At 37.0% G+C, this 26,312-nt stretch overlaps 1 protein-coding gene and 1 pseudogene across 6 annotated transcripts in view; both read right to left on the bottom strand.

The window, feature by feature from the left end:
- Window positions 1-26,312, bottom strand: part of KIF20B (kinesin family member 20B) — a 111,343-nt gene that overhangs the window by 52,707 nt on the left and 32,324 nt on the right. For all 6 annotated transcript variants that reach the window (XM_069099193.1, XM_069099192.1, XM_069099194.1 and 3 more), the window contains 3 exons: window positions 22,790-22,955; window positions 10,262-11,498; window positions 6,843-6,981 (listed from right to left, as the gene is read on the bottom strand). In XM_069099193.1, coding sequence (XP_068955294.1) covers window positions 6,843-6,981; window positions 10,262-11,498; window positions 22,790-22,955 — 1,542 coding nt within the window. The remainder of the gene's footprint in view (window positions 1-6,842; window positions 6,982-10,261; window positions 11,499-22,789; window positions 22,956-26,312) is intronic.
- On the bottom strand, window positions 2,451-3,994 carry LOC138168726 (eukaryotic peptide chain release factor GTP-binding subunit ERF3A pseudogene; annotated as a pseudogene).

Below are 26,312 nucleotides of genomic sequence, written 5' to 3'. Positions count from 1 at the left end.
TGTTGCAGTCTGCACACACACCAGACACCAATTCTGCCATCCTCTGTATTACTTATTTTTAATTTTTCAGAGATTCAAGTGCTTGATGATTCATAATCACACAATACCAGTAAAATATTGGTATTAAAAAGGTAAAATTTAGCAGTAATGCACTATTGGTGAAGCTGAGAAATGGTCCAACCACTGCAGATACCAGCTGGTAAAAATGCAAGAAAAGTGACTGAACTGTCTGTGCCCTTTGACCATGTAAAACTACAATTGGGCCTGTAGCTCAAGAAAGTCAAAGGTCTAAAAAAGGGCTAAAATATTCATAGAAGGAGTCTTTGTGATTACAATTAGAAACAAAGCGGTGCCTATTGATTTGGGAATGTCAGAAAAAATGAAATATAAATATAATGGGCTATTACTACACAGTAAGAAATGACAAATAGGAAGAATTGAAATGTGAAAAGATTTATATGAACTGGAGAGAAGAAATAGGCAGAATCAAGACAACAATACATACAATGACCACAATAATGCAAACAAAGAAATCACTAAAATGAAGTTGAACTCTTGAGTAACGGAATAAAACCTCTTTCAAAGCACAGATGTGGGAGATTAATATGTATTTTATCAGACAAGGCTCCCCTATCAGACATATCTACTTAATTGTTTTCTTTGTTGCAAAACAGAGTTCAGTCTGGAGGAGGGGTGGAAAATTACTCACTTAAAGGCAAAGTATAAAGACAAAAGATATCAATAAAACTTTTTGGGTTTTTTTTAAAAAGAGGAACTCTGGTTAAAAAAATGAAAAAGCAGTTCAATAAATAGGCTACATAAGGAAGAATGAAAATCAAATAAACTCAGGGGCAGCTATGTGACACAGTGAATAGAGCATCAGCCCTAGAGTCAGGAGGACCTGAGTTCAAATTTGCCTCAGACAATTACTAGCTGTGTGACCCTGGGCAAGACACTTAACCTTGACTGCCTCCCAAGGGGGAAAAAAAGTGAAGAAAAAAAAAAAACAAATGAACTCAGTTACTCAGCATTTTGTCAAATCTAAGAACAAAAATTAGTTGGAAAACGTAGGAAAACTGGAAAATGGTTTTGGAAGAATTAGGTTTTGGACTAACATCTTACATTATACACCACAGTTTAAAATAGCTAAGTGATCTAAACATTAAAAGTCAAAATCTTAAAATATTAGAAAATAGGGCACCTTTCACAGCTGTGGCTAGGAGTTCTTGGCTAAACAAAGGACTGAGGCAGCCATAAAAGATAAAATAAATTTCAATTACACAAAATTAAAGAGATTTTATAATAAATCAGCTACAATTAAGATAAGGAGGGAATGTGTCAATTTGGGGGGAAAGCCTTTATATAATAAGATAGTACAAAGAACTAAGACAAAGATATAAAGCCAAGAGTCATTTCCTAGTGGAAATGTGGTCAAAAAGATATGAATAGTTGTCAGAAGAACTGCAAACTATTATCAACCTTATGAAAAATTGTTCCAAATCACTATTAAGAGAAGAAATGAAAATCAAATATGAAGTTTCAGCTCAATCTCCAGCAAACTGGCAAAGATCAGAATAGTGAGTGTTGGAGGGGGTATGGAAGGACAGACACATGAATATACTGTTAGTGGATAGCCCAACTATTTTGGAAAGCAATTTAAAACTGTCAAGAAAATGATTTAAATATCTATTAACTCTAAAATATCTATTTAACCCCAAAATCTCACGCTAGCCATATACCCACAAACAAGTCAAACAAACACAGAAAGAAAGGTCCCATAGACACCAAAATATTAATAGCAGCATTTTACACTGTAGTGGAAAAGAACTGGAAACAAAGCAGACACTATCAATTGGAAAAAGGCTAAACAAATTGTAATAAATGAATGTGATGGAATTTAACTGTGAAATAAATAATGACTATGAAGAATACAAAGAAGTAAGGGAAGTCTTACATGAACTGATGTAATGTGAAGGAAGCAGAAACAAAAATAATATACATAAGGACAAAAACCCTGAAAAAGAACAAAGAAAAAAAAACCTAAATACTGCATAAATGTAAAGACCATGCTTGGACCCAAAGAAGAGATGAAAAAAGATACTTCTTTCCTTTCTTTATGGAGGGAGGGGAACATGGATTTGGAACATTGTATACATTATTTCAAACTGATTTAAGTATTAGTTTTGCTTTTCACCACTAAAAAAAATATACTTGTTGTAAGGAAAGGCCTACAAAATAAAGAAGAAGGAAGAGACATATTTGAAAATGAGTGTGATATCCAAAACAAACAACAGAGGTAGGAGGTTCACAGATGTGTAACACTGCCAATATTTTCAGATTTTTCAATGTTCTGAACAGTTTTACTGATTTTTTTCCCCTTTTCCTCTTTTTTCTTTGAAAAGGTCAATAAAAAATTATTTTTTTTAATTAGACAATTTTTTTAAAAAATATCAGTCCCCGTTTCTGGAAAGAGTTTGGAGTTGTTTTTTTTTTTTTTTTCCAATTCCCTTCAGTCTAATCTTGAGGTTTTCACCTGGGGCTACAGAATCAGTTTCTACATCATCAGAAAGGATTCCAAGAACTTCCACGTTGTGCTTGTTTGGCATCATCACAAGCTGCTGTCCTTTACAAATGGAGCCCGATTCCAGCTTTTCCAGGACCACAGTGCCCATATCCTTGTATTTATCCACAATTGGCAGCCTGATCGGTGCATCAACTGATCTATTGAAGTTTGGCAAATTATCCAGATACAGAACAAATGGTAACCCAATATACCAAGGGCAGAAATTTGATTGCTTTTTAAGGTTTGCACCAGTCAATCCTGAGCAGGGCATGAAGTGTATATCCTTTTTGGGATTGAAGCCAACTTTTTTCAAAAATGGCACCAACTTTTCTTTACATTCTTCATATCTTTCATTGCTCCAATTTACTGTTGGGTCATCCATCCTATTAATAAGCACTATTAAGTGTTTTACACCTGCTGTTTTTGCCAACATGGCATGTTCTCTTGTCCGGCCTCCTTTTTCAAATCCAGTTTCAAACTCTCCTTTCCGGGCAGAGATTACCAGCACAGCCAGTTCAGCTTGAGAAGCACCACCAATCATGTTTGGGACAAAACTCTTGTGCCCGGGGCGTCTAGGATGGTGAAGTGCTTCTTTTCTGCCTCAAAGTAGGCTCCGCCCACTCCCACAGTTTTACCTTCGTCTCCTTCTTCCTGATTTGTATCTAAGTCCCATGACAAGTACCAAGTTTCTCTGTTTTTTTCTTTAGCTTCTCGTTCATACTTTTCAAGTGTTCGTTCGTCAACCATCCCAGTCAAATATATTATTTGTCCTCCAATAGTTGATTTACCAGCATCTCCATGACCAATGAATACTACATTTACATATTCTTTTTTAGGTGCACCTGGGGGTGCTACCACAGATTGAGGTTTTGGCAATTCTTCTTCCTCCTCCATCATCATCATTTCTGGGGCACTTTCCTCTGAAGGCCCTCCGTCTCCCAAAGAGCCACCCCCTGGCTCTGCTTCACTAGGTTCTTCTTTATGCTCCCATGATTCTTCTGGGCACATTTCTGTCTCTCCATTTTCTGTAACAGGTTCTGAAACTTCCATGCTAACAGCTGAATTTGAACCTTCATACAACACTGACTGTTCTTCTTGAGAAGGTTCCACAGGTACCTTGGGGCCGGTGGGGTCTCCTGCTCCGGTGCCATCTCCCTGGGCGGCAGTGGCGCCGGCTGCTGTACCGGCCCCGCAGGAAGGACGGCACGAACTCAGCCGCGTGGACCTTGGGCACAAAGGGCTTTGGCGTTGACCTTGAGCTGCTGGCTGAAGGCCGCGCTGAGGTTCTGGGCCGAGGCCGTGGTAGCAGCAGCGGCAGGAGAGGGGGGGGGAGGGCGCCACCGGGCCCGGGGCTTCCATGTCCGCCTGGTCCCAACAGTCGGGCACGCTGGTGCTGCTGCCGCTGCTGCTCCCGCCGCCACCCGGATCCATGGTGGGGGGGCGCTGTGTGTGTGGAAAGGAGAGGGTGGGAAATGGGGGAGGGGGAGAAGGGACAGGGGGTGAGCTGGGCGCTGCCTGGGGGAAAGGAGGAGGAGGGAAGAGGGGAGAGGGGGAGAGAGACACAAACCCCGGCCGCGCTGCTACAGCTTCAGACCCGACTCTACCCTGGCGGTGGCTCACCGCCCCCCTCATGTGTGCAGATCTCCAACTTCCCCTCCCCCCCCAACCCCTACCGCCTCCTACTCCCTAGCCACCAACCCCACGCCAGTGCGGATTCGAGTTTGGAGTTTTAATAGGAGCTATGCAACCTTTTAGAAACAATCTAGCCTGTTCTCCTACTTAATGTTGGAAGAAAATTGTCCATTGTATTGTCCATCTTAGGCATTCACATTCTCACACATGCACATACATAGAGACAAGTTCTCCAGACTGTCTATTTTCACATTATGATCTGGATAAGAGACATTATTCCATTTGGGTTTTCCTAAGTAGTCCACAAACACGAGCATCTGGAGAACTCATCAAATACATGGAATCCGTCTTTAGATTAGACTATAAGGGGGCGGCTAAGTGGCGTAGTGAATAGAGCACCGGCCCTAGAGTCAGGAGTTCAAATCCAGCCTCAGACACTTAATACTTACTAGCCATGTGACCATGGGCAGGTCACTTAACCCCAATTGCTTTGCCTTACCCCCCTCCAGAAAGTAAAAAATATTAAAAATATTTTTTTAAATAAAAATAGATTAGACTATAAGCTGGGTCTTCTCCATTACAATGGCAACACAACTGTTTTATTAATAGATATCTTTCAAGGAATCAATGGCACTGGGAGATTACACGGCAGAAGAAAAGTCTTTAAAGAGGCATTTCACTGGGGCGGCTAGGTGGCGCAGTGAATACAGCACCAGCCCTGGAGTTAGGATGACTTGAGTTCAAATCAGACCTGAGACACTTAACACTTAACTAGCTGTGTGACCTTGGGCAAATCACTTAACCCCTATTGCCCTCCAAAACGCAAAAAAAAAAAAAAGAGGCATTTCACTCTTAAGTCAAATGCTTTAAAAAAAAAAAGCAAATAATAGGATGTGATATCTTGTATTTTTTGCATCTTCTAGTCAATTCTGTGAGAAGAAAGATATGATATACTAACCATTATCATTTATAAATCCTAATAATATTAAAAATGCTCTAGATGCATATCAAGGTGACTCATAAAAAATTTTATGAGAAGTAGGAATATAAGTTAGTAGTTATTGGTGTGTTGTTTTTTTTTAAAGCAATTGGGGTTAAGTAACTTGCTCAAGATTACATGGCCAGCATGGCAGGGGGAAGGGAGGGAGGGGGACAAAATGTGAAACTCAAGGAATTGTGGAATTGAATCCTGTAAACTAAAAGGAAACAAACAAATTAATAAAAAATAAATAAATAAACACACACACACACAAAGATTACATGGCCAGGTGTTTCTGGGTGGGTGCTAAGTGTCTGAGCCCGGATTCAATCCCAGGTCATCCCACCTCTGGGGCCGGTGCTCTTACTCGCTGTGCCACCTGGCCACCCTGTGATTGGTGTTTTCTTGACTGCCTTTCTTTAATATTAACACCAATTTGGCTTTTTCCCCTTTTTTAAATATCTTGTGACTCAATCCTTCAAGTTCTTTGCAAATGTGTAGCCAAAGAAATATCTATAGAGCACTTGGTCTAATTCAGATGATTTTTCCACCATTTTTGTCTTTGGTGCCACGTCAACCTAGGCACACCCAGGCCTATGATTTTAGAGACCAAGTGTGGTGGCTCTATTTATTTGACAGCGAAAATTTATCATAAAAATAGGTACAGATCTTTTCCATTTTTGTTCTGTTTGTTGTCTTCCATTCACCCTCAAGATAACTACGCATAGGTGGGTCTCTTGTCAAGTTTCAAAATCAACTGATTTTACCTGTCACCATTTTTCCATGTTTGGTGAAGTGATACTACTCATAATCTTCCAACATCCTTCTCCTCAAAACTTTATACACAGTTTATATTTTCATCCGATGTTCCCTTTGGTGGCTACAATTCTGCACCAACAAGTCAAATATTTGTTGACTAAGCTATTCTTTAGCTTCTTTTGGTTTCCACAATCAGGTCACTGAATTATAAATGGATAAACTTCTGTATAATACTGTTTTTCACAATCTTTATTTGTCATTGGTAAACTCTTCAGTAACACAGATTTTACCTTAATTCAAAAATTCCTAAGTGTAACTAAACATTTGAAGAACAATACCTGAAATAAAGAGAGTTATCATCAGGGCTTAATGAAAAGTTCTCAAGTGCCAAATGGAACAATCTCAGTCAATGAGACAAGACATTGGCTCCACAATAGAAAGGTATAGATTTTGTATTTTCTCTTTCCTTCTCTTCCTGCCTTTTTATTTCCCCACCTCCCTGCTTCCACTTTTCTTTTGTTTTTTACTTTTCTTCCCCTCTACTAGGCAGAAAACAAAACTGAAGATATGAGTTTTTTAATGTCATAATTTTTTGTTAATAATTTAATATTTTGTGTTAAATTTTGTACATTGTGATCGTGACCTACTTTAGGTTGGAACACTTTTCTTTTCTGTATGCTGACTTTTAAAAATTGTTCCTTGTTGTTTGAAACCTTTTTCTATTTCTATTAGACTTTCAAGAAGTTCCTAATTCCAATTCTAATATGTTATGTTCTAATATTAATCAACATTAATTAAAGTTTTTTTGAAACTCTTGACTTTAGAAGTAAAGGACTCCATTGCTAAAAACTGTTTCACAACATCATATCCATTTGATAGAAAATCTGTGACCAATGTGAAATAACTTACCTCTTTCTGTACTTGACCAATCTGCTTTTTGGCATCAGCAAATTTCCCTTTCAGATCAACATAGTCTTCTTCTTTACGTTGAAGATCTTCTTTCAGCTTATGTGTAAGAGTAGAGTTGGCAGAGAGTTCTTCCTTCAATCTTAAAAATATTATAAAGTTACTTTCCAAATAGTAAAGGAGAGATGCAATGTTACTATTCTAGGATCATAGCTGTTAAGTGTTCAAATACAATTTTACACAATGATATCTTGTCACAAATGTTTAAAAATTCAAACTACAATAAGACATAGTAAACCAAGTTCATAACATCTTAAATTAAAAAAATAAAGAACCAGGACTTCCAGAAAGATGGCTGCCTGAACAAAGGCTGGCAGCTCAAATTCCACATGATTGCTTCAACAAAAACCTATAAAATGCACCAATATAATTAGTGCACCATTGGTGGAGTTGTAAATCAATTAATTGTAAATGGCTCAAAGGGCTTTAAAATAAAGCATACCCTTTGACCTAGCAATACCACTACTAGAGATAAAAAACAAAGTTAAAGGACCTATCTATCTAAAATATTTATAGCTGCTCTTTTCTAAAAAATAAGAATCAGAAAGTGAGGAGATGCCCATCCATTCAGAAATGACTAAAAAAATTTTGGTATGTGATTATGATGGAATACTATTGTGATTCCAGAAATGATGAGCAGGATGCTCTCAGAAAAACCTGGAAAGACTTTACATGAGTTGATACAAAGTGAAATGCACTATGTACAAAGTAACAGCAATATCGTAGCATGATCTGCTGTGGATGACTTAGGCATTTTTAGCAATACAGTGATCAAAGACAACTCTGAAGAACTTAGAATGAAAAATGCTATCCATCCCCACAGAAAGAACTGATGGTGTCTGAATATAGATTGAAGCATTCTTTTTTTACTTTATTTTTCTTGAGGGGTTTTTTTTTTGGTCTGTGTTTTCTTTCACAACATGAGCCAACCATACCATCTAAAAATGCAACAAGGGATGGATACAAGCCTTGGCACAAATCCCCAATTCCAAAATTAAGACTAGAAATATAAGTCAATGGAAGAAGACAATGACCACCATAAATAATGATTGTAGATATAAAGCTGCCCCCAAATCTAATTTAGAAGGAAATAGCAATTCTATAACAAATGCCTAAGAGATAAAAAGTAGTTCCCACAAAATTGACATGAATATCTAGAAGAAATGATTCAAAAGACTTTTGAAAACTAAATCGGGGGCAGCTAGGTAGTGCAGTGAATAGAGCACCAGCCCTTGAGTCAGGAGGAGCTGAGTTCAAATTTGACCTCAGACACTTAACCCTTGGGCAAGTCACAAGAAGTAGAACTAAAAACAATTAGGAAAATATGAAAACAAAATAAAGAGACTGAAAAAAATAGAAGAAAATGTAAGGTATCTGATATATATAAAATACTGACCTGGAGAACAGTACATAAAGGGATAATTTAAGCATTATTGGGCTCTTTAAAAACCATGATTTCCTTTTTAAATCCTAGTCACTGTATTTCAAAAAATCATAACTGCAAACTGCCCATATTTATTAAAAACAAAGAACAAAGTAAGGATAGAATCCACCAGTCACCTTCAGAAAGGGAAAGTTCCAGAAATAGTATAGCCTAGGTCTAGAACTTCCATGTCAAAGAAAAATACTGAAAGAAGCAAGAAAGGAGTCAAATACCAAGGATCCACAATCAGAATGACACAAAATTTAGCAGTTTCTACTACAAATGAGAGATCATGGAAAAATATATTATAAAAGACAAGAATAATCTGTCCTGTAAAGCTAAGTATAATGCTACAAAATGGGCCTTTAATAGGGGACTTTCCAGCAATTCTAATGAAAAGATCAGAGCTGAATAGGAATTTTGAAATGCAATCATAAGACTCAGGAGAAACCTGAAAAGGTAAATTTACTTGAGCAATTGTAAGCAGCTATATGATGATTCAGTATTAACATTTTGATGAGGGAAAATTGTCCTTTCAGATAAACTTAACTCTTAATTGAACTGGAAAATGGACAGTTGAGTGAACACACAAACACACACACACACACACACACACACACACACACACACACACACCCCATACCTCAACAGCTAAATAAGTGAGCAGGGGGTTGATAATACCAGGGAAGAAACGAACAGCTGGAATTAAAAGGGGGAGGGGGGGGAAGCAAAGCTCTAGAATCTAGAATCTGAGAAAAGCAAAGATCTAGAATCAAATGGGGAATGGCTGAAAAAATAGTGGTAGATGAATGTATTGGAATATTATTGTGCCATAAGAAATTATGAAAGACATGATTTCGAAGAAGTAAATTTTTACTTGATGCAAAGTTAAGTAAATAAACCCAGGAGAACCATATGTAAAAATTGCTCCAATTCAATAATAATAATAATTAAAACTAATAGTTCTGAGATTTTGTCATATATATCAAATCAACAAAGACAGTAAAAGATAGTGTTGGAGATATTATGGAAAGACAGATACACTATTGGTGGAGCAGAGAACTGATCGAAACATTCTGGAAAATAATTTGTAATTATATGAACAAAGTTATCCAACTGCTCCTATCCTCTGATGCAGCAATCCCAGTACTAGGTCTATTCCAGAACTACATTAAATGACAGAAAAGTCCCATAGTGATCAAAATATTTTTATCAGTCCTTTTTTTTTTAAGCCAAGGCTATAAATAAGTACATCTTCATAAGTTAGGGATTGGCTGATAGAACTGAGGCATGTGAATGTAACAGAAAATTATTATGCTGTAAGGGATGAAAAATATGAATAGTTCAAATATAGAAAAATCTGTTTGAAGAAATGTTGCAGAGTTGAGAAAGAACTAGGCAATTATACAAATGATTACCATAACATAAATGAAAAAACTCAAGACAATTCAGTTCAAATACAGTGACTGATGTTAAAACACACTTCCTTCCCTCAGATAAGAAATGGTGAACTACAAGTTACATAGAAAATAGATTTGGAGCTAAAAGGACCTCAGTTGTTATCAAGTCTAACCACTTGGTTGTAAAGAGATGGAAACTAAAAATTAGCAGTAAAGGAACTTGCGCAAGGGCCCAAAAGCAGTAAGCAGCTGACGTGGGACTCAAAGCCAGATGCCCTGGCTCCAAATCCAGGCCTGTGTCCACTGTGCTACACTCGCTCTCCTAGTGCTTTGTCAAACACTTCCAACTACCATATCAGAAAGATTTGGGGTTTTGTTTGTTTTCTTAGTATGGAAAGATACTATGGCAGGGGTCTCAGGAAATGATTATTGTACATAAAATGCATTGATAATTTTTTAAGTTCAGCTTTGTTGAAAATTTACAGTCATGTAGCTGCTTAGCATTTAAAACCATTTACTATTAGTAACCTCTGACTTACTTTTTTATTTCTTGGCTGTTGTTCTCATTTTCTTTGTCTTTTATCTGCAGAGAATTGTTCACATTTTGCAAATTATTCATCAGCTGGGTGACTTCCTCCTTTAATTTAGCTTCCTTGTCACTTAATTCTTTAGTATTTTTGTTGGAATTGTGAAGATTTTCTTCCTTTTCTTTCAGATTTCTTTCCAGTTTCAAAATAACAGATTCTTTTTCCAGAACTACTTGTTCCAACCTAGCTAACTGATTATCTGTGTCCTTCTTGGTCCCCAAGATAGTTTCAAGTTCTTTTATTTTCTCCTTCAGGCTGGTGATTTCTTGTGTAAATTCTAAAAGTGTTTTCTCTGACTCAACTACATGCTGTTCTTCAACAGTAAGCCTAACTGTTTTTCCTTCTAATTCTTCTAAAAGTTTTTTAATGATGTTTTCTTTTTCCTTTAGTAAATTATCCTGATTCTTATTTTCATTGATTTCCAGTTTTAGATTATTGTTTTCCTCCTTAGTATTTCTCATTTCTTGATGTAATTTTTCAATTTGTTGTTCTAATTCCTGGATCTGGTTGCTTTTATTGGAGGAGATATTCACCATCGCTTTGCACTCTTCCCAAATGGCCTCAATACTACAATGAAAAGAACTCTTTCTGCTAACGCATTCAATACCAGATTCTCCAACCTGTGCATTTACAGAATCCTCAACATCTGTGGTGGATGAAGTATTTGGCAAATTATCAACAGGATAATCTTTCAGAGGGTGCTTTAGATTTTGTGATTCTGCCTTTAGAGTCTGAGACACAGAGTCAAGCATATGCAGCTTGTCTATTTTTGTTTGCATTATTTTTATTTGTGCCACTTTATTTGTGATATTTTGTCTGGTTGTTGCTAGCTCCTTCAGCAGTTCCATAACCTTTTCTTCTTGGTCTTGGTTTATGGTTTTCTGTGCACTTAATTCAGAAATTGCACTCTCATAACGAGATCTAATTTGTTGAACCTCTGCATTTAACACAGAAGTTTTCTCTTTTGAGCACGATAACTCCTGCAGCAAACTTGAAATCTGTTGACTTAATTCTTCATTCATTGCCTTTTCATTTGAAAGTTCCTTCTCTATAACAAGCACATTTTTCTGTAATCTTTCATTTTCCTCTTGTAAAACTCTAGTTTCTGCTTCTTTTTCTGAAATTTTTTGTTGCAGATCTCCAGTTTCCTTCCACTCTTCAGGGAGGGTGGCGCTAATATTAACAGGTCCTATAAAAATAAAATTGCTATTATTCTTAGAAAATTGTGATAATAACAAAAAAACCCTTTAAAAAACAAGACCACTCAAATAGGCAACATTTTGAAACATTCTAATGAAAATGCCTACATTTATCCCTAAAGCAATTAATCTGAATGGCGTTTTAAACTGAGAAATCTTGGATCATGTGTTTTGATATGGAATTCATGGTTTACTCCTCCTATGCAACTAAAACTGACCAAATATCTGTATCTTACACTAAATATGCTGAATCCCAAGACTGCATATAATACCTCTTTACCAGAGTTATTTTGAAGAAAGTAGGATCATAAAAAATAAGTTCAATTTGTAGGTAGGCATGGCCGAATCACATGGTTTTGCCCTAGGCCTGGGTTTTGAGGACAAGAAGAACAACATAAAGGGAAGTTCTCCCTCAAAAAGTTTCAAACCCAGTGCACGTAATAATATACTTCAGCTCTTACCTACTTCTCTGTCAACTATACTACAAAAAATTGTAAAGTTTTTCATTTGGGGATTGCCTTCCAAACTTGAATATATTTTCCTTAAATGTATTTTAAAGGTTGATTCATTTATCACTAATCCAATGTTCTTCCCATTAACCACACTACCTTTCTGGTAAAATAATTACTTATAAAGCAGGGGGCCCAAAGGGGAAGTTATTAGTTCATTCTTTATTTTCCCTAGTCTCCACCTTATTAAATAGTTCTGAAAGACATTATCCCACAGTACAATATTGACTATTATGTTTCACAATGTTATTCTGTTTAAGTGAAAAATATTAACAAACACTTTTCAGCTGCCTTTATTGAAACACTGTCTGTAAATTCTTTTTTGTAAAGGGGAAAAAATGAAAAAGCAGTTATTGTAGCAAGGTCTCTGAGATAAGTATGTTGATAATAAACAAAACCAGAATGTCTTTCCAATGATGTAACAAACTATCTAACAATTACATATGTATATGCATATTTACACACACATATATGTATAGATATATATTTGTGACCTTTTTCTTATTTTTAATTTTTGTTGTTGTTCAACTCTTCATGACCCCATTTGGGGTTTTCATGGCAAAGACAGTGGAGTGGTTTGCTATTTCCTTCTCCAACTCATTTTACAGGTGAGGAACTAAGGCAAACAGGGTTAAGTGACTTACCTAGGATAACACTACTAGTAAGTGTCTGAGGTCAAATTTGAACTTGGGAAGACAAGTCTTCTTGATTCCAAGCCCAGGGCTCTATCTACTGCACCACCTATCTCCCCTGTATTAAATACCACTAACTCTTTAACGTGAATGGCCCCATGAACAATAAAAAATACTTGCATGCAAATTTTTTTTGGTGAACAAATTAAGCATCAAATATTTATCAAAATATAGGATGTTAGACAATATTCAGAAGTCTCATAAATAGTTCATTTTGCACTAATTCCCCTAAAAGTTTGTCTTATAAAACCAAAAAATCTCTTTTGTATCTTGGGATCTCACAAGCTATGTCAACATTCTATTTCTCCCTAAATGCTTCACTATGCTACTCTCCATTGTCTGTCCCAGACCTTCTTGTCTCTCCTCAAGCCTCCCAAAGTACAACCTACCCCTACCTTCTCAACCAAGGATCTCCTCTATGCTTCCTATGACGTGTTACTGGAGTCTGAATTATTAATTACTAAAGCACAGATGAGAGTCAAGGAGTAAACCCAAAAGGGATATGGTTAATCAAAATGATGCCACCAGGTCCATGAACTAAAGCTTATTTGTCTTTTGGAGAAAAAAATACCACTTAACTCCTCATTTAGATTCTGTCTATCCTTATTTTACATGACATGGTTAGCCCACAACCAAATAAGGTGTGATCAGGATGCTCCATAGGTGTCTCAAAAGTCACAGCATAATCTTAAGGCATTAAAGTTTAAAACTGTACTATGGCTTTTGGGACACTGTAGAGAATCTCCCATGGCATTCACTTATGCCACCCTCTCAAGCTGAGGACCTTGTCTTATACTTCACAGAAAAAATTGAGACCATTCATTGAGAGATCTCCTTTCCCTTCTTATCTCATATTCTGACATCTCCATTCACTATTCCTTCTTCACCCTAGTCTCAGATAGAAGTCCTTCAATTCTCCCAAGGCAAAACTCATCTGTATGAACTTTCAATGCCATCTACTCCCAGCTTCTTCAACAAATTAGTACCACCATCAACACAACTCTTCTCTTCTCTTGGATCTTTCTGGCAGTATACATGCTCAGGTGTCCTCCTCCTTACAAAAACCTCACTTGATCCATCCTGCCCTGTTAGCTATAATCCTATAACTTTCTTCTCTTTCATGGCTTAACTTCTTGAAAAAGCTGTCCACAATCCATGCCTCCACTTCCTCTCCTTTAACTCCTGTCTAAACCCTACACAGTCTGTTGTTAGACTGCATAGTCTAACTTTCAATCTCATTCTTCAACTGAAATTGCCCTCTCCCGTTACCAATGAGTTCTTAATTGCCAAATGTAAAGGCTTTTTCTGAATACTGATCCTCTGTCTCTACAGCATTTGACACTGTCAAACACCTCCCTTGAGATACTCTCTTCTCTGTAGGCTTTTTGACACTGCTCTCTCCTCATTCTCCTCCTACCTATCTACCCAACCGCTGTTTCTCAGTCTTGTTTGCTGGATCTTTTTATCCAGGTTATATATACTGTGGGTGTCTCCCAAAGATCTGTCTTGGATCAATTCTCTTCTCCCTTGATGATCTCATCAGCTCCCATGCATTCAATGATTATCTCTATACAGATGATTCCCAGATCTATATACCCAGGCCTAGTCCCTTTGATGAGCTACAGTCACATATTGACAAATGCCTCTTGGATATTTCAAACTGGAAACATCCATCGCCTTCTCAAACTCAACATGTCCAAAACAAAATACATTATCTTTCCCCTTTAAACCTTTCCCTCTTCTGAACTTCCCTATTCTTTTCTTTTTTTTTTAAAAGCAATTGGGGTTAAGTAACTTGCTCAAGATTACATGGCCAGTTATTTTGTGTGGGTGTTAAGTATCTGAGGCTGGAACCGATCCCGGGTCTCCCGACTCCGGGGCCGGCGCTCTTACTCACTGCACCACCTGGCCTCCCCTACTTCCCTATTATTTTCTTTTTAAGCAATTGGGGTTAAGTAACTTGCTCAAGGTTACACGGCCAGTTATTTCTGGGTGTGGTGCTGAGTGTCTGAGCCCGGGATTCTATCTCCAGGTCGTCCCAACACTGGAACCGGTGCTCTTACTCGCTGAGCCACCTGGCCGCCCAAATTTTTTTTTTTTAAGCAATTGGGGTTAAGTAACTTGCTCAAGGTTACACGGCCAGTTATTTCTGGGTGTGGTGCTGAGTGTCTGAGCCCGGGATTCGATCTCCAGGTTGTCCCAACACTGGAACCGGTGCTCTTACTCGCTGAGCCACCTGGCCGCCCAAATTTTTTTCTTTTAAGCAATTGGGGTTAAGTAACTTGCTCAAGGTTACACGGCCAGTTATTTCTGGGTGTGGTGCTGAGTGTCTGAGCCCGGGATTCGATCTCCAGGTCGTCCCAACACTGGAACCAGTGCTCTTACTCGCTGAGCCACCTGGCCGCCCCTTTCCCTATTATTTTCAATGGCACCCTCATCTTCCCAGTCAACCAGGCTCAACTTCACTGTTGAAAATAACTTCACTTACACCCATCCCAAATAATATCATTGCCAACCTTGTCATTTTTACCTTCACCAAATCTTGTTATGTGCTCTTTTCTTCATTTATGCAGCCATAACTCTAATTCATTTTTCATCACCTATCACTTTCTCTACTACATTTGCCTTTTAAATGTTCTCCCACTTGAGGCTGATTAGCAATTGATTCTATATGTGGGGTCAGAGAGAGAGGAGTCAAGGATAATAGCAAAGTTATGAACCTCAATCCATCCTCTGTTCACACGCCAAGGTAATTATTTAAAAGTACATTTCTGATCATGTCACTATTCTGCTCAAAGAGCTCCAGTGATTCCCAATTGCCTCCAGGATTAAATATAAAATCCTCTCTTTGGCATTTAAAGCTCTCATATCCTCACCCCCTCCTATCTTTCCATCCTTCTTATACCTTAACTCCCCTCCATGCATTCTTCAATCTAGTTTCATGGGAATTCTTATAGTTCTTCGTACATGATATAACATTTCCCTGTCTCCATGCCTTTGCACTGACTGACTCGCATGCTCAGAACGGTCTGCTTTATCACTCCCATCTCTTGAGTTTATTTCGCCTGCCTCAAACTCAGTTCAAATTCTTCTACAAGAGGTTTTTCCCCTAGTTACCTTTATATAGCTATATATTACCTACCTATTATATTAACAATATATCTAGTTATTTACATGTTATTTCCCCCATCAGAATGCTGAGAGCAGGGGTTGTTTCTTGTCTTCCTTCATATGTCCAAGCTTAGCATGATATGGGACACATAATATGCCTTAGAGACCTGCTGCCTAACGGAGAATAATGTATTTGATCAACACTTAAAACAAAAGAAAAACTGTTAGCATCACAAGGACTACAAACTACAACTGAAATAGGATCTATTTGACTAAATAGGTAACATTTGTCTTTTCTTCCAACTACCACAGGAAACCAAGTACCACTGTAAACCCATTATATGATAGCTTAACCAGTAGAGAATGTTACCATAAATTTATGCAAATTATCCACATGACTCTTAAATAACAAAGAAATCTTAGCTTATCAGATACACTAAAATCTAATTTGACTTCATCAATTAGAAACTTTGCCTGAACCATAATCTTTACAATAAGCTAGCAAGTATAAAATGTTTTAAACTGGTGAAAAACTATTTAAATTCAACACTTAACTTCAGGAAAAACTCTTGCCTCTAAATTGTACCCATCCCCCCCCCCGCAATTTCTATCTGTTCAATTCAAATCATTTATTAAATTCCTACTATGTATAAGGTACTGACTAAAGAAGAAATCATTCTTGCCCTCAAGGAATTAGATCTGACCCTGTCATTCCTCAATTTAATCAACACCAGTAGCGACTACTGCTTCTAGAATTAAATAGAAACCCTTCTGTTTAGCTCATAAACACCTCAACAACTTGGCCCCATCCTGTCTTTGTAGCCTTATTGGATGTTACTTCCCTTCTGTAGCACCAATGCAATATTTACAGCACTCATGATCACAATAAAGACCATGACTATAAATATCACATGACGTTCAATTGCAAAATATACCAGATTTTCCAGGTAGAGGACAGAACTGAAACATTTATTTAGACAACAGAAAACGAAATCCCAAAACCAGTAAGCTGATTCCATCATAGTACCAAAGATATTCAGAAGCCATAATAACACTGAGCCACAGCATCCCTCAGCCTTCCCACAAACCAATACAAGATCAACATGTACTCAGGAGCCTATCTGACTCCTTGTCTGAGGTCCTCCTCTCTCCCCCACTGTCTAGCTAACACTGACCTCTAGTTTGCTTCCCTTGACCTCTAATTTGCTTCCCTTCAGCAAACTCCTCCTACCACATGGGAGGCTCCACATAACTACATTCAGTCTATCAGGGGGCAGAGTTTATCTTCACAGCACGGAAGCTTCCTGTGGGCTCTGCCCCTCCCTTTAGCAAATTCCCTCCATCACAGGCTCCATGTGATTATATTCAGCCTATTAGGGGATAGAATTTATTTTCAAAGCAGGGGAGGTCTTCAAACTCCTGCCTAGGTCTATTAAGGGGCAGGGAAGATCTTCAAATTCCCATTCCCATTACACCTTCCCACACTCAGTGATCTGGTCAAATTGGACTTCTTTCTGTTCCTCGTCCACAACACTCTATCTCCCACATATCCTAAATGACACTCTTTTGGGAGCCTGTCTTCACATCGGTCATCCTCCATATCCAAAATATACTCCTTCATCTTCACTTCATGGAGTCCCTTTTCTCCTTCAGGATACTTTCAGAAGCTTTTCTTGATCTTCCCTAGTTGCTAGTGTCCTGCCCATCTCAGACCACCTTGTTATTTAGTTACTTTACATTTATTTGTATTTCTTCTCTTATTATTTATTCTGCATATACTTACATACGGATTTGCCTCCCTCATTAGAATGTTAAGTTCCTTGCAAGTAAGCATTGTCTCATTTATTGCATTTCTGTTCCCAGCATCTTGAACAGTACCTGGCATATAGTAGATACTTAATAAATACTGGCTGATAATTATTTATTGAAGTAATTGTGTCTCTACTATAATCACCCACCATGAATTTTCTTCTAAGATGTATTTTGGTTACTAATTCAGTAATTTTTCACCATGCTAAAATCAGGTCCCTAAAAGATTTTCTCAAAGGTCTTACGTTTAACCACAGAAACATTTTTCTTGCTCTTCTAAATCTTCAGAAGTATTCAGATACTCTCCATTTCGTTCTATTTCTGAAAAATGCTCTGAATTGTCACCAATGCTTTGAACTCTATTTTTATAATCCATGTTTATAACCAGTATCATTTCTACAACAAATCTGGTCACTTGCAATTTTACCTATGTTTAAAGCACCCAGGTCCAACAAGAAATATTTTATCCCATAAAGGCAGAAGAGGAATAATACGAGAGTCTTGAAAACTCACCAGTATTAACAAAACATTACTTTACACGTGGTATCAGTTCTCACAATGGAGGAAGTTGTTTTTTTAACATTGCTCACTGAAGTCCTTCTCTGATTTCTGGTCATAGTACAAGAGAGTGACCCAGAGTCTTCAAAGGCTATGAGAGTATCGGTCTGATCAAATTGAAAAGGTTTTAAGAAAGTCTATTATTTGAGTACTGACATAGCTAAATTCAAAAAGGAGGACCAAATAATAAATTTTCTTCACCCCATTCATTAAAACTTTGCAGTGGGACAGGGGCGGCTAGGTAGCTCAGAGAACAGAGCACTGGCCCTGGAGTCAGGAGAACCTGAGTTCAAATCTGGCCTCAGATACTTAACACTTACTAGCCGTGTGACTTTGGGCAAGTCAATTATCCCCAATCGCCCTCCAAAAAGCAAAAACAAAAACAACAAAACTTTGCAGTGGTGATAGGAAAATCAACTTCTGGGCAATGCTGGATCCCTAATGTATTGGCAAACATATTCCCCTTGATTTTACCAAGTTGATTAAGAAAGTCACGTGGAACAAATCAATGTTGTCACAAAATCTAGGTAGATTGTCACTATTTCTTTCTCTCTTATCTATTAAGTTGAGTGATGTACCAAAACTGAAATTATTTTTCACTTGGAAATTCTATAAATTATTGATTACTGGCTTATATCAATCCTGCATATTCAGTACTGTTCATAAATTGATAATGTAGTCATGGTCCAGGGCCTCTCTAAGCACCACAATGAAAATGCTTGCCTCAATTTGTCTTTACCAGGCAGCAATTACTGAGGCTGGTTTATTTATTTATTTATTTTTGCCCTTTCTTAGAACACACTTTACATTTTCTGGTCTTTGGGCACTTAGTTATTTTTTAAACTACTTGGCTCTATAACCGTGTGGAAGATGCTGGCTTTGCCTAAGGGAATATATATTCTAAAGGTAAGCTGCCCTGCTTCATGCTATTCTGTATATGAGCCACATTTCAATTCTGATTTCAGGATGAGGGCTCTTAACCTTTACATTGGTAACAGGCAAATAAAAAGCACCAATGGGGAATGGAAGTTCCAACTGAGATATGTTCTGCTAATGCTGAACAGGTACACATGCACTTAAACCTCATGTCTGTTCCACTAGCAAAGGACAAAGCTTACCAGCTAGGAAAGTAACACTTTTCCATGGCTGTACATGAATTTCAAAACCTTCCTGACTTGGATATGTAGAGCCTTAATTGTGACTTAAATCCATGTGCCACTTATTACTGATTTTCTAGCCACCATTAGATGACAATTGAGAGGGAAGGACATTGGAAGATCTATTTAGAATCAGCTACTTTTCATATGAGGTAACCTGAAATACTAAATGATCTGTTCCTTGACAGAGAATTGTCCAAAATACTAGGACATTAACAAATCCTACTGCCTTCCCTCTAAGACTACTACTCCAAATTTATCCTGTACATGTTATTTGTATATAGCTGTTTGCAAGTTTGTTTCCCCCATTAGATGGTGAGCTCCATGCAGGCAGGAACTTTTTCCTTTCTTTGTATTCCTAGGCTTTTGCAGAGTACCCAGCACATAGTAGGTGTTCAATAAATTCTAGCTGACAGATTTTATATTTCATTAATATAGGGAATATCTAGATGAAGAAACACCTCCTAAGGTAGGTTAGCCCCTTCTCTGACTAGAAGGCAGACTTGAAAGGTTAAGTAGCAGGCCCAGAGTCACCAGACAGGATGACAAAACTTTTTTTTTTTTGGAGTGGGGGAAGGCAAGGAAATTGGGGTTAAGTGACTTGCCCAAGGTTACACAGTGTGTCAAGTGTCTGGGGCCAGATTTGAACTCAGGGCCTCCTGACTCCAGGGCCAGCATTCTATTCACTGTGCCACCTAGCTGCCCCAGGATGACAAATCTTGACTCATGGTCTTTCTGATTCCAAAGCCAGCCTTCTACATACCATGCTGTTGACTATAACTAAGTTATATAGCACTTTAAAGTTTTTAAAGCACTTTACTTACAACAATCCTGTAAGAAGCAATATCCATGAGAAATTTTATACTTTCCATTTTAACCTAATAACTGAACAAGAAATTCTTCCTTGTATTATTTCAAATCATTTTGCTGCTATCTGGAGATGGAGATAAGTTGATTCCCTTAGCAAAACTTAACATATTTGGTATTTTAAACCTGCTTTTTATGTTTTGAATTTTTTTTAGGTTTCCCAACTTTTTTTCCTCTGAATTTCTCAATTCTACCAGTCTGATGGCAGCTCAGGTTTCTGTCTACTTTTGAGGACATTTACCTCAATCAGTTATTCTACTTCACTATAATATTGTTCCTACTATATTCAAATGACATTTTTATAGTAATATGGGACTGACTGTATTATTTTTCAACATTTGGCACAAGTTCCCTAGTATAAGATTCAATATAAAAAATGCCAATCATCTCTGCCATTTCCACTGATCAAGATTTCAGCTAAAATTCACTTTCCTTATTTCAATTTGCCATCAAGCTAGATTCACACTCCTAATGTGTACTAAATGTGTCAATGATTCTATCTTCTTGCTTTTTTGAGCATAAGAAACTTGTGTATAACTTTTGTATTGCTTTTTTAACTAGTAAACTTCTATATTCTTCTCCAAAACAAATTCAAAGAATGTTAAAGCTGGAAATGACATCTGGCCCAACCATCTCATGTTACAAATAAGAACTGAAAGCCTAGAATGGGAAGGCAAGTTGCCCAGCATCACAGCTAGAAAGTATCAGATGAAAGACTTGAACCCAGAATTCATTCCATAACACCATGCTTGTTTGTAACAGTTGCAGGGACAGAAGAAACAATAAAGTGATACTTGTAATCAGTAAAGGAATGTTCCTCTCTAAATCTTTCGTCATTTCAAGAGTCAAGAATGTCTCACAGCGTGAAGTTTGGAGATAGGAGGTTGACTACTTTATTTCTAACCTTTGTTTTATTTTGAGAGAGAGGGAGAATTAGAAGGCAGTCCTGGAGTTAAGATAAAAACTTTAAGTATAAAAGAAAAATTAGTAAGAAAAGTTTATAACAGGTAAGCAATGACAGAAGTACTTTATGAGTTTCTATTTCTTTTAATCTTTACTCTGAGTATTCTGTTGCTTATGAATAAAAAGGAGAAATTTATAAATACATGTTCTGATTTTTAAAATAATGAGTATATGTTACATCTCTGCTTCACCTAAAAAGATTACATCTCGGACCTAAGCAATGTAATCCAAGTGACAGTAGTTACCTAAAAAACTTGTACAAAGTTTTATATTTTTCAGCAACAGAAAAATCATATATTATCAAATATTTCAATCTGTTCCTACAGCCTGGATATAGATAATGGAGTATCTTATAGGCTTTTGTGGGGGAGGGGAGGATGAAAGGAAAAATTAAGGAATTATCCGATATTAATTATCCAAGTTAATAATGTAATTTTCTTCCAAACTTCATATTAAAGATACTCTGGGGCGGTTAGGTGGTACAATGAATAGAGCACCAGCCCTGGAGTCAGGAGGACCTGAGTTCAAATCCAACCTAAGACACTTAAAACACAAACTAGCCGTGTGACCTTGGGCAAGTCACTTAGCCCCAATTGCCCTCCAAAAAGCAAAAAAAAAAAAAAAAAAGATACTCTGTCTAGATATGCAACAGTATATTTAAAAACAAACTGCCCAGGTACTTTTTCCCTTCCTTCTTCTTAAAAGGTGAGGGAATATAGATAAAAGTAAAACCCTAATCATGATATATATTATACAAAACTTTGGAAAGGTATTATGGAATATCTGAATATCTTTAAGTAATGTGAAGGAGCCTCTCCTTATAAAAAAGGTAGAATTTGGAAGAGTTAGACTTTATATCTGGAAAGAATACTGAACTCAAAGTCAAGCAATCTAGATTCAAATCTTTGCTGTTTCTGTCTAGCTGGGAATTGTGTAAATTACATAATCTCTAGGCTTCAGTTTCTTTAACTATCAAATCAAGGCTTTTCCAGCTCAGTTAATGGTTCTAAATATTTATTGATCTCTCTCGCCTTTTAAAAGTTTATTCCTTATATACTAGAAATGTAGCACTGAGTGGATATTCCATTATTCTCAACAACCTTGGGGGGAACACATTAACTCCAATGCCTTTGAGACAGGAAATCTGACACAAAAAGCTTATCTTCCAATATTTTGCACCAAGAACAGTGGCGTGCAATTTTGAAGAAGGAAGAGAACGAGCATTTCATAAAAAGAGGTGTTGCCATTTTTTGGAACATAATGACAATAACAAGGAAGGAAAGAAAAGAGAAAGAATTACTGAGTTTTAATCAAGCACCATGAACATGGAAACTAAAGAATTAATAAGCATGCAAAAGTAGCAAAAAGGGGAAAAAGCACAAAATCTAAATAGATATTTATTAAAATGCTTAGACAACAGTTATAAAGTACAGTCCTGACTCTAAAAAAAAAACCTGCCAATCATCTCAGAGTAGAAGTGACTGGCATTTAGTTTTTAATCCAAGATTTTTCCTTAGATGAACAAATTTATTCCTGTTTGCAATTCTCCTGTTTAGTTCTGGCACAGGAGTTAGCTTTCTGAAGTAGGCCCAGGTGGCAGCTGAAGAAGTGGTACCTTTCTTGATGGGCAGCTCTTCCTGCTGGAGTGGACTGTCTTCAAATGATCGCTTTCTTCCCAAGTGGCCTCTGTTCTCCTTATCCCTCTGAGTATGAATATCCTCAATGCTTTCATTACTGTTCAACTTTGATATTTCCTTTTTAATAGTAAACAAGGTCTCATCCTAAAACAAAACAAGTTCAAATTACTTTTTGTGGAACAATTTTAAAAAAATTATGAATTCACATGTATACAGCACAAGTTTAAAATTTACAAATTGCTTTCCTCCAACAGCCCTGTGATTAAGTAGTACAAATATTATTAATCTTGTAGAGCCTCGGTTTCCTTATCTGTAAAATGGGTAAAAGACTTTCCCAAGATCACAGTTATTAAATGGCTGAGGCAACAGTCCTGATTCTAAGAATTGCATTCTAAGCACTATAAGATGCCTTACAAATACAATCCAAATTTATTCTCTCTAATGATACAACATATTAATTTTCAAATTTGTAAACAATTGGAAAAATGTTTCAAAGTTATTTCCAAAGTCATGTTTTTGATTCTTCTCTGATTTCCTCCAGTAACTATTGCTTGACTTCACATTCTTCACCCATTTTTACAATAATACCCATACATCAATGAGAGACTATGGTATAGTAGCCAGAAGGCCAGCCTTGAAATAGGAAAGACCTGTTTTCAAGTGCTGACTCTGAAGTGTTCCAGATCTGCATCAGTGGAAGAAATGTCCATCCTGGGCACTCTTCACACAATAAAATTAGAGGTCTGAACCAAAAAGAAAGGGAAAAAAAGTAATTGCATTCACTACAAACTGAAGAACTTAGGATTAAAAACTCAACTATATTTCTCCATTTATAATTGTAATTGTATCTGAGGACAATCTATAAACCACTTCAGGTGATTTGATTTGGACATAAGATACCTCTCAGTTGTAGGGAACCTCAGAAAAGAGTTCTACCTGGGATATTTCCAAAACTTGTTTCCCTAAAGCTTGAAGACTCAGTGATTTCATAAAACATAAGTCATCTTTGGCAGCTTTTTGAAACGCCGCAGGCAGGCAGTGTGGTACAATGGAAAAAGGGCTGGATTTTAGAATGAAAACTTCTGGGCTCAAATCTTGGCTCCACCATTTACTATCGTGGAGACCTAGGCTTGGACCATTCACCTATCATCTCTGAGTCTTAGTTTCCTCATGTGTAAGATGAGTGAAGTCCCTGGAGTTCTAAATCTGTGATTGCAGGAGCCTCCCTGGGCGTGCAAAGCAGAAGTGTCTGCTCTTCGTTGCTATGTCGTTTTTTATGTGGATAATTAAAGCACTGGAAACCTTTGGGTAATATAAAGCCTTTCAAAAACTTTGGAATATTACACAATTTTAAGCACCATTACTATTATGATTATTAACTATGAAAAAGTCTTACTATAATTCTGATGTTCATGAAAGTGATGCGTAGGTATAAACAAAAATCATTAAATTCATACATGTTATAGTAGGCATGAGCATATAAATCTATAAGTATAAATGCAAAAACAAAGTAAATTTATTTTTGTTCAACCCTTCACCCTCCTACCCCCTAAAAGTACTATCTATCATACAAGTAAACTATGTCTGTAATTAAACATATAAGCCTTGTCTGTAGGCATCCAAAATGCTTTTCCCTAAAACTGTGGAGGAGCAAAAACGAAACGTTTAAGTTAATGCTTCTCTTCAGAACATTTCACTGCTCAGGATTAAAGCCAGGGGCATCCTCATTGTCTCCCCAAACTAGAAAATATTATCAGTAAGTCCTGGTTTGCACCTCTTTTTTTGTTTTTAAAAGGAAAAAGTCCTCCTCTTCAGAAAGAACAGGGAGTTAAGGGCATAACAGGTTTTACTCACTAAACATTTTTTTCTATTACAATATCTCCATCTGCTGGAACTTTAGGTTTCTTGCTACTAAAAATTGTTAATTCAGACAAAGCTGGATTATACTTTACTAAATATCAGTGAAAGCAGGCCTTAATATTTCCTTTTATCCTATGTACATACAAAGCTATTATAAATTATAAAGATTTTTGTGCAACTTTACAACACCAACTTAAGAAGACTAAATCCCCCAATTAAAATAAGCACTATACTTCCTTAATAACTTGGAAGTATTTCTTGTTTGAGGCAAGACCTTTAATTTCACTGATAAGGGACACTGAACCCCCCTTTCCCTCTCCCCCCATGAAGAACAGTAAATGTGGGGGAAGGGGGTGGCTGGCTAGGTGGCACAGTGAATAGAGCACCAGCCCTGGAGTCAGGAGTACCTGAGTTCAAATCTGGCCTCAGACACTTAACACAAAAACTAGCCATGTGACCTTGGGCAAATCACCCAACTGCCCTCCAAAAAGCGAAAAAAAAAAAAAAAAGAACAGTAAATGCTCTGATATTTAATTTTTAGAGTTGCCTGGGGCACTGAAAAGTTAAGCACTTTGCCCAGGGTCACCTGGTAGGAATGTGTAAAGCTTTTAACTTTTAGATATTTATTTTCTTATAAACTGGGTTGCATTTTATCCTGGTTCAGAAGCTATATGGAAAATATACATGCTAAAAAGTCACAGAATTACACATTTTGAATTGAAAGGGAACCCTGGAGATCAGAGTCTAATCCCCCTTATTTTACAGATGAGGAAACTGAGGATGAGAAATGTTAAAGTGATTTGTTAAATTGTAGAGCTGGGACTTTAAACCAGTTCCTTTGATTACAAATTCAACACTATTATATCATGCTATGTCTCCAAAAAGGGCCTGGCATAGAAGAACATCAAAGTACCAACGAATTCCCCATCCTCCCTGTCCCCAAATTAAGTAGTCTAATGAGAAGGTGGGTTTATTAGAAAATTGGTACTTTCTTAACCACTGTACTTCTCCCTTTGCTATTACTAAATTCATCATGATCTAAGGTTAAATTAGGTGATGAATGTGGCTTCTCAGGGGTAGCATTAACATGCAACAGTCAAGACACAGCCAGAACTAAACAATCTACTCCTTGTATAAATGATAAAATATTCCAGGATGGAGTGTGGGGTAGGAGGGGACAGCTACCAGTACACCTAGCATATAAATCAATCCCAATTTAAGGAAAAATAACAACAATCTGAAAAATCAATTTAGAGGTCACTGTATACAGTAACACAAAAAATACTCATTATCAATATAAATTGTTGATTGAAAACACAATTAAATTAAATTTAACTCAACTTTGTAATATTATAGAGAAAGTTTAATAGGGCTGCATGTCCTCCTCCCTCTTTTACATGTAATCCAATTCTAATTTATGGGACTTTACATTCTAAGGATTCCTGTACCCTCATCCATTCTGCCAGAGGTTAAAGCACCATTATCCATCTATACTTGAGAGTCATAAAAATATATCTGTCCCAAGTAAGGGGCATGTTAAATGATCTAGATTCAATATTTCAAAAGTTTAGAAGTACTTTTATGTAGGATATGAAATTATAATTACAAGCAATTTTATCTAAATTTTAAAAGTCTACCAAG

This window comes from Petaurus breviceps, unplaced genomic scaffold (assembly GCF_028583685.1).
Source record: "Petaurus breviceps papuanus isolate PSGF00001 unplaced genomic scaffold, PetGlider_PUasm1.0 37, whole genome shotgun sequence".
NCBI classification, from domain to species: Eukaryota; Metazoa; Chordata; class Mammalia; order Diprotodontia; family Petauridae; genus Petaurus; species Petaurus breviceps.
The sequence above is the reverse complement of the archived record's forward strand: the minus strand, read 5'-3'. Positions and strand labels throughout refer to the sequence as shown.